Genomic DNA, 13,518 nt, shown 5'->3' on the forward strand with positions numbered 1-13,518 from the left:
AGATAGGTTAAGTGAGTGGGCAAAAACTTGGAAGTTGGAGTATAATGTGGGAAAATGTAAGGTTGTCTACTTTGCTGAGAAGAACAGAAAAGCAGAATACAAGAACACAAGAAGTAGGAGCAGGAGTAGACCATTTGGCCCATCGAGCCTGCTCCGCCATTCAATACGATCATGGCTGATCTTGGGCTTCAATTCCACTTTCCTGTCCGCTGCCCGTGTTCCTTGGTTCCCTGCGAGACCAAAAATCTATCTATCCCAGCCTTAAATGTACAAGAAAACAGTGACCCCTAGTTCTAGATTCTCTCACAAGAAGAAACATCCTTTCCACATCCACCCAGTCAAGACCCCTCAGAATCTTATATTCTTCAATCAAGTCACCTCTTATTCTGCTAATAGAATTTAGCACCACACCTAAGCAGCAGAATGGCCCATACAAGGATTAAACCCACAACCTTGGTATTATTAACACCACACTCTGAACAACTGAGCTAACAGGCCACTATTGAAATCATTTATTAATTGAATTTAAATTGCACCAGCTACCATGGAGGGATTTGAACCTGTCCCCAAAGCATTAGTCAGAGCCTCTGGATTGCTAGTCCAGTAACACTACCACTATGCCACCACCTCCCCACTAGCTGCCATGGTGTGATTGGAACCTGTGAGTATTAGCCTGGGTCTCTGGATTACAAGGCCAATGACATTACCACTATACTACCACCTCCCCACTATTATTTACTTCTTATTTTATTTAAATAGAGAGAGAGACTACAGAATGCTGCGGTACAGAGGGTTCAGGCGTCCTCGTAGATGAATCACAAAAAATTATCATGCAGGTACAGCAATTAATTAGGAAGGCAAATGGAATGTTGGCATTTACTGCAAGAGGGATGGAGTATAAAAGAAGGGAAGTCTTGCTGCAGCTGTACAGGGCATTGGAGGGACTGCACCTAGGGTACTGTGTACAGTTTTGGTCCCTTGCTTAAGGAGGGATATACTTGCATTGGAAGCAGTTCAGAGAAGGTTCACTAGGCTGATTTCTAGGATGGTGTTATCTTATGAGGAAAGGCTGAGTAGGTTGGGCCTATACTCATTGATTAGGAGAATGAGAGAAGATCTTATTGAAACATATAAGATTCTGAGGGGGCTTGACAGGGTAGATGCTGAAAGGATGTTTCCCCTCATGAGGGAATCTGGAACTAGGGGGAACAGTTTCAGAATTAGGGGTGTCCCATTTAAGACAGAGATGAGGAGGATCTTAAATCTTTGGAATTTCCTTTCCCAGAGAGCAGTGGAGGCTGGATCATTGAATATGTTCAAGGCTGAGATAAACATATTTTTGATCTACAAGGGAGTCAAGGGTTATGAGGGTCCAGCAGGAAAATGGAGTTCAGGCCATAGTCAGATCAGCCATGATCTTATTGAATGGCGCAGCAGACTCAAGGGGCCGCATGGCCTACTCCTGCTCCTATTTCTTATGTTTAAAATGATGAGGAGTCTAAACAGAGTTCTCATTGGCAGTAGGGTCAAGAGATAAAATACACGGATTTAAAGGTGTTTGGCAAAAGTAAGAGGCAGCATGAAAAAAAACTTTTTTTCACACAGCGGGTGCTTAGGATTTGGAATGCACGGCCTGAGAGTGTGGTGGAGGCAGATTCAATCGTGGTTTTCAAAATAGAATTGGATAATTATCTGAGGGGAAAATGTGCAGGGGAGTGGCACTGACACGGGCTCGATGGGACCAGTGGCCTCCTCGAGTGCCGTAACCATTCTATGATTCTAAGTCTGCAGGGAGAGACAAAGAACAAAGAAAGAACAAAGAAAATTACAGCACAGGGACAGGCCCTTCGGCCCTCCAAGCCTGCGCCGATCCAGATCCTCTTTCTCAACATGTCGCCTATTTTCTAAGGGTCTGTATCTCTTTTCTTCCTGCCCATTCATGTATCTGTCTAGATACATCTTAAAAGACGCCATCGTGCCCGCGTCTACCACCTCCGCTGGCAACGCGTTCCAGGCACCCACCACCCTCTGCGTAAAGAACTTTCCACGCATATCCCCCCTAAACTTTTCCCCTTTCACTTTGCACTCGTGTCCTCTAGTAATTGAATCCCCCACTCTGGGAAAAAGCCTCTTGCCATCCAACCTGTCTATACCTCTCATGATTTTGTACACCTCAATCAGGTCCCCCCTCAACCTCCGTCTTTCTAATGAAAATAATCCTAATCTACTCAACCTCTCTTCATAGCTAGCGCCCTCCATACCAGGCAACATCCTGGTGAACCAGAACTGCACGCAGTATTCCAAATGTGGCCGAACCAAAGTCCTACACAACTGTAACATGACCTGCCAACTCTTGTACTCAATACCCCGTCCGATGAAGGAAAGCATGCCGTATGCCTTCTTGGGTCTTCTTGTGTCTGCGTGGGTTTTCTCCGGGTGCTCCGGTTTCCTCCCACAAGCCAAAAGACTTGCAGGTTGATAGGTAAATTGGCCATTATAAATTGTCACTAGTATAGGTAGGTGGTAGGGAAATATAGGGACAGGTGGGGATGTTTGGTAGGAATATGGGATTAGTGTAGGATTAGTATAAATGGGTGGTTGATGTTCGGCACAGACTCGGTGGGCCGAAGGGCCTGTTTCAGTGCTGTATCTCTAATCTAATCTTGACCACTCTATTTACCTGCGTTGCCACCTTCAGGGAACAGTGGACCTGAACACCCAAATCTCTCTGGACATCAATTTTCCCCAGGACGGTGGGGAATCTCTGAGCGCTCGCACACTGTCAGCTTATCCACTCTGCATTTAGAAATATCCAGTCTTCAGTGGGCATTATGCAGATGACATAGCGATAAGCAACTCGGTATTGAAGAAGGAAGTCACTTATCCAGACTGACTCCTCAAATACTCAGACTCATTGAATCATCACTCAGTAACACCTTGTTGCTTCAAAACCAGCAAGTGATGGACGTTTTGGCTGTTCGCCCCACAACTCTTCCGAAATCTACTTAAAAGCTCACAATCCAACCAGACACTTGCTCAGTCTCCCCCCCCCCCCCCCACTCCACGCTCCCCCACCCACACTGTTCAGTTTCCCCCTCCCCATGCCACTTAGTAGCCCAGTTCCTGCCACTCAGTTCCCCCCTCACCACCCCCCCCACCCCCAGTACCACTCAGTCAACCCCTGCCACTCGGTATTTGCCTCCCCCTTCACCACTCCCCCTCTACCCTGAGCCTCATCACTCCACCCCTTCCCTCACTCCCCTCCCCCACCACCTCCCTCACTCAATCCCCTGCCCCCTCTCTTACGTCTCCCCTCTCTCCTGCCCCTCACTCCCTTCCCCCCTCCCTCCCGCCCCTCAGTCTGCCCCTCAGTCTCCCTTCCCCTCGACGCCCAGCCCATAGCCTTCCCTCCATCCCCCCCAGCCTCCCTCAAATCCGCTGAGTCTCTCCCCCATCCCTCTCAGTCATCCCCCTAATCCCTCAGCCCCAGTCTTCCCCCGTCCCGCCAGTCTCCTCTCATCCCCCCAGTCCCCCCCCCATCCCCTCAGTAACCCCCATCCCATCTCCCCCATCTCCCCCCAACCGCTCAGTCTCCCCCCCAATCCTCTCTCCTCACTGCATGCCCTACCTTCTCCCACACCATTCACCACCCCTCTTCTACACTCCTCTTGCTCCCCCACCATTGTCTCCCCCTCCTCTTGCCCCCATCACACTGTTTCCCCCTCCTCTTCCTTTCCCACCACTGGGTCTCCCCCTCCCACCACTGTGCCCTAAAGCCTCTCCCACCCCCACCCACACCTGCCTGCATGTAGAGTCTGTTGCTAGCTCAGAATGGGATTAGCTGGAAGCCCAGGGCAGTCAGTGTTCACATAGGTCAATTCTAGCCCCCGACCAGACCACACAGGTACTTCAGACCAGACTTCATCATTTATCAGTATCGAACGCAGGAAGAAATAAACAGGGGTCCCTATAAATAGAACTAAAACAAAAACATCCAAACAACCCCCACCCCACCTACCGGAGGCTCCGTTCTTTCACACAGCAAATACATGTCATTAAATAAACCGAAGCTTCCCATTTTCAATAATGATTGCACCACGTGCCGGAGCCTGAAGCTACTGGTTGAAGTCAGGAGCTTGGCGGTAAACCAAGTAACCAAGTGAGAACCAGGTGTAAACCAGGTAACCAATTGAGCAAGTGACCACCAGGAGTAGATCAGGTAACCCAATGCATTGGATGGGGGCAGGCCCTACCCATGTGGCGTATCTCCATTGTTCTGCATATATTTCATGTACATTTTTCTGTTGCTCCAACAGGCCCAGGAGCACCAGAGCAGGAGCTTGAGTGATGGTACTGGTTCACTCAGCCTTTGATGCTGCCCAATCAATCATAGGGTACAGTGTCCAAGAAGAGAAATGCAGAGAATTTCCATTGGGAGCCGAGACACCTATGACCCGAGTGGGCCAGTTTTGACCTGCTCCTGTCTGGCTTGGAGCTCAGTCCAGCTTTGACTCGATGACTGAATGAGGGGAGTTCCATTCCTGCTGTGCCTCAGGCAGGGCCTGCAGCTGCTGATTATCGACGGGATTGGCACTGTTCTCCAGGGTGCCATAGGAGAAGGAACCACTCAACTCTGGCTGCACTGGGCTCTTCTTATCAAACATGCCCCCGAGTCCTGGAAAAAAGACAAGCCTCAGATCACCATCAGTGCTCAGCAAAGAGTGGAGAAACCCAGGGTGGCAGAGAGCTGGGATTGGATGGGGGATGTGAGGGGCGCAGGGCAGAGACCCCCAGAGTGTGAGCAGCAGCATACGACAGAGACACCCAGCTCCAACAGCGCAGCATGCCCTCAGTACTGCAGTGGAATGTCAACCTAGATTTTTGTGCTCAAGTACGGGAGTGACTTGAACCCACAATCTTCAGACTCAGAGGCAAGAATGCAACCAACCGAGCCACCTGACACACAAATTGATTGGAAATGAAGATTATCACACAAAGAATAGTGGGTATCTGGAATGAGCTGCCTGAGGAGGTGGTGGAGGCAGGAACAGTAGCAACATTTAAGAGGCATCTGGACAGGTACTTGAATGAGTAAGGCATAGAGGGATATGGAATTAATGCAGGCAGGTGGGATTAATATAGATAGGCATTATGGTCGGCATGGACGCGGTGGGCCGAAGGGCCTGTTTCTATGCTGTACGACTCTATGACTCTATTATCAGAGAAAATAGTAAATGAGCAATAGGAGGCCTTCAAGAAGAAGATAGTTTGGGTACACACTAGACACATTCCTATGAGAGGGAAAGGAAGGGCATCCAAAGCTAGAATTCCCTGGATAATTAAAGAAATTCGGATTAAAATGAAACCGAAATAGAAAGCTTATGAAAAAGGTCAGACTAGAGAATCAAGCAGAATACAGAAAGCACAGGAGAACTAAAAGCGGAATTACAGAGGCAAAGAGAATGAATGGGAAAAGTAAGCAGGTAATCTAAAAGCGTATTTTACAAATATCTAAGTAGTAAAAGGTAGTCAAAGGAAGGGCAGGGTTATTTAGAGGCTGAAAAGGAAATCTTCTTGTGAAGGTACAGGGCATGGATGAGGTACAAAATAAGTACTTGGCATCAAGGGAGAAGACTCGGAGGTCGGAGTTCCGGACTAGTAAGATAAAAAACTTATCTCGGGGATTCGCGGCCTACATCCAGGGAGAAGACTCGGAGGGCGGAGTTCCGGACTAGTAAGATAAAAAACTTATCTCGGGGATTCGCGGCCTACATCCAGGGAGAAGACTCGGAGGGCGGAGTTCCGGACCGGTAAGTATTAAAACCATACCTCTGGTTAAAAAAAACTGAAAGAAAAACGAATTAAAAAACTGAAAAAGTGACGTCACAGGAAAGCTGTGACCTGATTGGTAGGGAATTTGTACTGAAATTGAAAATAAAACATTGATAAAAATTGATTAAAACCCTAATTAACTAATTAATTAATAAGTAGAGAAACTAAACCAGAGGGAGGAGATTACTGTATTTAGTTAGCATTTTATATTTATAGTAGAAATCTAGCACTTGGGACCAGATAGTTAATTGCAACATAATTTAGTAAGGATTTAATAAGTATTTATTTATTTTAAATTAATTTATTATTTAGTGCTAGAAATGTCAGTTAGAGGGGTAAAGTGCTTCACCTGTGAGATGTGGGAGATCTGTGATGTTTCCAGCGTTCCGGACGACCACATCTGCAGGAAGTGTACCCAGTTGCAGCTCCTCACAGACCACATGGATCGGTTGGAGCAGCAATTGGATGCACTTAGGAGCATGCAGGTGGCAGAAAGCATCATAGACAGGAGTTTTAGAGAAGTGGTTACACCCAAGGTGCAGGCAGATAGATGGGTGACCGCTAGAAGGGGCAGGCAGTCAGTGCAGGAATCCCCTGTGGCTATCCCCCTCTCTAACAAGTATACCGTTCTGGATACTGTTGGGGGGAATGGCCTATCAGGGGAAAACAACAGCAGCAGCCAGAGCAGTGGCACCACGGTGGCACTGTTGTTCAGCAGGGACGGACAAAGCGCAGAAGAGCAATAGTTATAGGGGACTCGATAGTCAGGGACACAGATAGGCGCTTCTGTGGACGTGAAAGAGACTCCAGGATGGCATGATGCCTCCCTGGTGCCAGGGTCAAGGATGTCTCTGAACAGACAGGGGGCATTCTGAAGAGGGAGGGTGAACAGCCAGAGGTTGTGGTACACATCGGTACCAACGACATAGGCAGGAAGAGTGACAAGGTCCTGCAGGGGGAGTTTAGGGAGTTAGGTAGAAAGTTAAAAGACAGGACCTCTAGGGTTGTAATCTCGGGATTACTCCCTGTGCCATGTGCCAGTGAGGCTAGAAATAGGAAGATAGTGCAGCTAAACATGTGGTTGAACAGCTGGTGCAGGAGGGAGGGTTTCAGATATCTGGATCATTGCGATCTCTTCACAGACAGGTGGGACCTTTACAAGAAGGACGGGTTGCATCTAAACTGGAGGGGCACATATATCCTGGCTGCGAGGTTTGCTAGTGTCACTCAGGAGGGTTTATACTAGTGTGGCAGGGGGGTGGGAACCAGAGCAGTAGGACAGCAAGTGAAATAACTGAGGGGGAACGAGTAAATAAGGCCAGTAAGACTAAGAGGAAGAGCAGACAGGGAGATGTTGCTGGTGGTCTGAAGTGCATTTGTTTCAATGCAAGAAGTATAACAGGTCAGGCAGATGAACTTAGAGCTTGGATTAGTACTTGGAACTATGATGTTGTTGCTATTACAGAGACTTGGTTGAGGGAAGGACAGGATTGGCAGCCAAATGTTCTGGGATTTAGAAGCTTCAGGTGGGATAGAGGGGGATGTAAAAGGGGTGGGGGAGTTGCATTACTGGTTAAGGAGAATATCACAGCTGTACTGAGGCAGGACACCTCGGAGGGGTCATGCAGCGAGGCAATATGGGTGGAGCTCAGGAATAGGAAGGGTGCAGTCACGATGTTGGGGGTTTACTACAGGCCTCCCAACAGACAGTGGGAGGTAGAGGAGCAGATATGCAGACAGATTTTGGAAAGATGTAAAGGTAACAGGGTTGTAGTGGAGGGTGATTTTAACTTCCCCTATATTGACTGGGACTCACTTAGTGCTAGGGGCTTGGATGAGGCAGAATTTGTAAGGAGCATCCAGGAGAGCTTCTTGAAACAATATGTAGATAGTCCAACTAGGGAAGGGGCCGTACTGGACTTGGTATTGGGGAATGAAACTGGCCAAGTGATCGAAGTCTCAGTAGGGGTGCATTTCGGGAACAGTGACCATAATTCCGTAAGTTTTAAGGTACTTGTGGATAAGGATAAGCGTAGTCCTCGGGTGAAGGTGCTAAATTGGGGGAAGGCTAATTATAACAATATTAGGCAGGAACTGGAGAATTTAGATTGGGGGCGGCTGTTTGAGGGTAAATCAACATCTGGCATGTGGGAGTCTTTCAAACGTCAGTTGAATGAATCCAGGACCGGCATGTTCCTGTGAGGAAGAAGGATAAGTTTGGCAATTTTCAGGAACGAGGGAGATTGTGAGCCTAGCCAAAAAGAAAAAGGAAGCATTCGTAAGGGCTAGAAGGCTGGGAACAGACGAAGCCCTTGAGGAATATAAAGAAAGTAGGAAGGAACTTAAGCAAGGAGTCAGGAGGGCTAAGAGGGGTCATGAAAAATCACTGTCAAACAGGATTAAGGAGAATCCCAAGGCTTTTTATACGTATATAAAGAGCAAGAGGGTAACCAGGGAAAGGGTTGGTCCACTCAAGGACAGAGCAGGGAATCTGTGTGTGTAGCCAGAGGAAATGGGCGAGGTGCTAAATGAGTACTTTGCATCAGTATTCACCAAAGAGAAGGACTTGGTGGATGATGAGTCTAGGGAAGGGAGTGTAGCTAGTCTTGGTCATGTCGTAATCAAAAAGGAGGTGTCGGGCGTCTTGCAAAGCATTAAGGTAGATAAGTCCCCAGGGCCTGATGGGATCTAACCGAGAATACCGAGGAAGGCAAGGGAAGAAATTGCTGGGTTCATTGGCTACAGGTGAAGTCCCAGAGGACTGGAGAACAGCCAATGTTGTTCCTTTGTTTAAGAAGGGTAGCAAGGATAATCCAGGAAATTATCGGCCAGTGAGCCTTACATCAGTGGTAGGGAAATTATTAGAGAGGATTCTTCGGGACAGGATTTACTCCCATTTGGAAACAAATGGACTTAGTAGCGAGAGGCAGCATGGTTTAGTGAAGGGGAGGTCATGTCTCACTAACTTGATTGAGTTTTTTGAGGAAGTGACGAAGATGATTGATGAAGGAAGGGCAGTAGATGTTGTCTATATGGACTTCAGTAAAGACTTTGACAAGGTCCCTCATAGCAGACTGGTACAAAAGGTGAAGTCACACGGGATCAGAGGTGAGCTGGCAAGATGGATACAGAACTGGCTTGGTCATAGAAGACAGAGGGTAGCAGTGGAAGGGTGCTTTTCTGAATGGAGGGCTGTGACTAGTGGTGTTCCGCAGGGATCAGTGCTGGGACCTTTGCTGTTTGTAGTATAGATAAATGATTTGGAGGAAAATGTAACTGGTCTGATTAGTTAGTTTGCGGACGACACAAAGGTTGGTGGAGTTGCGGATAGTGATGAGGATTGTCAGAGGATACAGCAGGATATAGATCGGTTGGAGACTTGGGCGGAGAAATGGCAGATGGAGTTTAATCCGGACAAATGTGGCTACAGAGCTGGTGCAGGAGGGAGGGCTTCAGATATGTGGATCATTGGGATCCCTTCTGGGGAAGGTGGGACCTGTACAACAAGAACTGGAGGGGCACCAATATCCTGGGCGGGAGGTTTGCTAGAGCTCTTCGGGAGGGTGAAAACTAGTTTGGCAGGGGGATGGGAACCGGAGCTACGGATCAGTGGATGGGGTAGCTGTTGAACAGGCAGATACAGAGTGCAGAGAGTCTGCGAGGAAGGTTAGACAGTTGACAGGGCAAAGTTGCAGCCAGTATGATGGGTTGAAGTGTGTCTATTTTAACGCAAGAAGTGTCAGGAATAAGGGTGATGAACTTAGAGCATGGATCAGTACTTGGAGCTATGATGTTGTGGCCATTACGGAGACTTGGATATCACAGGGGCAGGAATGGATGTTGGATGTTCCGGGGTTTAGATGTTTCAAAAGGAATAGGGAGGGAGGTAAAAGAGGTGGGGGAGTGGCATTGCTAATCAGGGATAGTATCACAGCTGCAGAAAGGGAGGTCGTCGAGGAGGGTTTGTATACTGAGTCAGTATGGGTGGAAGTCAGAAACAGGAAAGGTGGTCACTTTATTGGGAGTTTTCTATACACCCCCCAATAGCAACAGAGACAAGGAGGAACAGATTGGGAGGCAGATTTTGGAAAGGTGCAGAAGTAACAGGGTTGTTGTCATGGGTGACTTCAACTTCCCGAATATTGATTGGAACCTCCTTAGTGCAAATAGTTTGGATGGAGCAGTTTTTGACAGGTGTGTCCAGGAAGGTTTCCTGACTCAATATGTAGATAGGCCGACGAGAGGGGAGGCTATGTTGGACTTGGTGCTTGGCAACGAACCAGGCCAGGTGGCAGATCTCTCGGTGGGAGAGCATTTCGGTGATAGTGATCACAACTCCCTGACCTTTACCATAGTCATGGAGAGGGATAGGAGCAGACGGGATGGGAAAATATTTAATTGGGGGAGGGGGAATTATAATGCTATTAGGCAGGAACTGGGGAGCTTAAATTGGGAACAGATGTTCTCAGGGAAATGCACGACAGAAATGTGGAGGTTGTTTAGGGAGCACTTGCTGCGACTGCTGGATAGGTTTGTCCCAATGAGGCAGGGAAGGGATGGTAGGGTGAAGGAACCTTGGATGACAAGAGATGTGGAACAGCTAGTCAAGAGTAAGAAGGAAGCTTACTCAAGGTTGAGGAAGCAAGGATCAGACAGGGCTCTAGAGGGTTACAAGGTAGCCAGGAAGGAACTGAAGAATGGACTTAGGAGAGCTAGAAGGGGACATGAAAAAGTCTTGGCGGGTAGGATTAAGGAAAATTCCAAGGCGTTCTACACTTATGTGAGGAACAAGAGGATCGCCAGAGTGAGGGTAGGGCCGATCAGGGATAGTGGAGGGAACTTGTGCCTGGAGTCGGAGGAGGTAGGGGAGGTCCTAAATGAATACTTTGCTTCAGTATTCACTAGTGAGAGGGACCTTGTCATTTGTGAGGACAGCATGAAACAGGCTGATATGCTCGAACAGGTTGATGTTAAGAAGGAGGATGTGCTGGAAATTTTGAAAGACATGAGGATAGATAAGTCCCCGGGGCCAGACGGGATATACCCAAGGATATTACGGGAAGCGAGGGAAGAGATTGCCGCGCCTTTGGCGATGATCTTTTCGTCCTCACTGTCCACTGGAGTAGTACCAGATGATTGGAGGGTGGCAAATGTTATTCCCTTGTTCAAGAAAGGGAATAGGGATAACCCTGGGAATTACAGACCAGTCAGTCTTACGTCAGTGGTGGGCAAATTATTGGAGAGGATTCTGAGAGACAGGATTTATGATTATTTGGAAAAGCATAGTTTGATTAGAGATAGTCAGCATGGCTTTGTGCGGGGCAGGTCATGCCTCACAAGCCTTACTGAATTCTTTGAGGATGTGACAAAACACATTGATGAAGGAGGAGCAGTGGATGTGGTGTATATGGATTTTAGCAAGGCATTTGATAAGGTTCCCCATGGTAGGCTCATTCAGAAAGTAAGGAGGCATGGGATACAGGGAATGTTGGCTGTCTGGATACAGAATTGGCTGGCCCACAGAAGACTGAGGGTGGTAGTAAATGGAAAGTATTCAGCTTGGAGCTCGGTGACCAGTAGTGTTCCACAGGGATCTGTTCTGGGACCTCTGCTCTTTGTGATTTTTATAAATGACTTGGATGAGGAAGTGGAAGGCTGGGTTAGTAAGTTTGCCGATGACACAAAGGTTGCTGGAGTTGTGGATAGTGTGGAGGGCTGTTGTAGGTTGCAATGGGACATTGACAGGATGCAGAGCTGGGCTGAGAAGTGGCAGATGGAGTTCAACCTGGAAAAGTGTGAAGTGATTCATTTTGGAAGGTCGAATTTGAATGCAGAATACAGACTTAAAGACAGGATTCTTGGCAGTGTGGAGGAACAGAGGGATCTTGGGGTCCACGTCCATAGATCCCTCAAAGTTGCCACCCAAGTTGATAGGGTTGTTAAGAAGGCGTATGGGGTGTTGGCTTTCATTAACAGGGGGATTGAGTTTAAGAGCCGCGAGGTTATGCTGCAGCTCTATAAAGCCCTGGTTAGACCACACTTGGAATATTGTGTTCAGTTCTGGTCGCCTCATTATAGGAAGGATGTGGAAGCTTTAGAGAGGGTGCAGAGGAGATTTACCAAGATGCTGCCTGGACTGGAGGGCATGTCTTATGAAGAAAGGTTGAGGGAGCTAGGGCTTTTCTCATTGGAGAAAAGAAGGATGAGAGGTGACTTGATAGAGGTGTACAAGATGATGAGAGGCATATATAGAGTGGATAGCCAGAGACTTTTTCCCAGGGCGGAAAGGGCTATCACCAGGGGGCATAATTTTAAGGTGATTGGAGGAAGGTTTAGGGGAGATGTCAGAGGTAGGTTCTTTACACAGAGAGTGCTGGGTGCGTTGAATGCACTGCCAGCGGTGGTAGTAGAAGCAGATACATGAGGAACATTTAAGCGACTCTTGGATAGGTACATGGATGATAGTAGAATGAAGGGTATGTAGGTAGTTTGATCTTAGAGTAGGTTAAAGAGTCAGCACTACATCGTGGGCCGAAGGGCCTGTACTGTGCTGTACTGTTCTATGTTCTAAATGTGAGGTAATGCATTTTAGAAGATCAAATACAGGTGGGAAGTATACAGTAAATGGCAGAACCCTTAGGAGTATTGACAGGCAGAGAGATCTGAACGTACAGGTCCACAGGTCACTGAAAGTGGCAACGTAGGTGGATAAGGTAGTCAAGAAGGCATAAGGCATGCTTGCCTTCATCGGTCGGGGTATAGAGCATAAAAATTGGCAAGTCATGCTGCAGCTGGACAGAACCTTAGTTCGGCCACAGTTGGAATATTGCGTGCAATTCTGGTCGCCACACTACCAGAAGGACGTGGAGGCTTTGGAGAGGGTACAGAAGAGGTTTACCAGGATGTTGCCTGGTCTGGAGGGCATTAGCTATGAGGAGAGGTTGGATAAACTCTGATTGTTTTCACTGGAACGACGGAGGTGGAGGGGCGAAAAGATAGAGGTTTACAAAGTTGTGAGTGGCATGGACAGAGTGGATAGTCAGAAGCTTTTTCCCAGGGTGGAAGAGTCAGTTACTAGGGGACATAGGTTTAAGGTGCAAGGGGCAAAGTTTAGAGGGGATGTGCGAGGTAAATTCTTTACACAGAGGGTGGTGAGTGTCCGGAACTTGCTGCTGGGGGCGGTGGTGGAAGCAGGTGAGAGCGACGTTTAAGAGGCCTCTTGACAAATACATGAATAGGATGGGAATAGAGGGATACGGTCCCCAGAAGTGCAGAAGGTTTTAGTTTAGACAGGCATCATGATTGGCACAGGCTTGGAGGGCCGAATGGCCTGTTCCTGTGCTGTACTGTTCTTTGTCCTATCTTCATTAAAGAAAAGGATACTGCTAATGTAGCAGTAAAGGTGGCGGTAGTACAGAGATTGAACAGGATAAAGAGGTACTTAAAAAGTTGACAGTGCTGAAGTGGAAAAGTCACCCGGAATGGGATGCATCCCAGATGGGGTCGGCAACATATCTGTACACGACATTAGTGTCTGTGGTAAAACATTTTGAGGTCCATGACTGGCAATTTCAGGGATGATACATTTCCCATTGGCTTCTCCTTTCTGACCAGAAGAATTCTTAAAAAAAAAACACACTTCCAGTTTCACAGTTGAATTGGAAGTTCCAAGCTTAGAACTTTCTG

The 13,518-nt window shown here is 47.7% G+C and overlaps 1 protein-coding gene across 4 annotated transcripts in view; it reads right to left on the reverse strand.

The window, feature by feature from the left end:
• Positions 1-3,908: 3,908 nt before the first annotated feature.
• Positions 3,909-13,518, reverse strand: part of nipal3 (NIPA like domain containing 3) — a 288,597-nt gene continuing 278,987 nt past the window's right edge. For all 4 annotated transcript variants that reach the window (XM_068011074.1, XM_068011071.1, XM_068011073.1 and 1 more), the window contains one exon: positions 3,909-4,675. In XM_068011074.1, coding sequence (XP_067867175.1) covers positions 4,497-4,675 — 179 coding nt within the window. In that variant the 3' untranslated portion in view covers positions 3,909-4,496. The remainder of the gene's footprint in view (positions 4,676-13,518) is intronic.

This window comes from Heterodontus francisci, chromosome 31, assembly GCF_036365525.1.
Source record: "Heterodontus francisci isolate sHetFra1 chromosome 31, sHetFra1.hap1, whole genome shotgun sequence".
In the NCBI taxonomy this organism is placed as follows: domain Eukaryota; kingdom Metazoa; phylum Chordata; class Chondrichthyes; order Heterodontiformes; family Heterodontidae; genus Heterodontus; species Heterodontus francisci.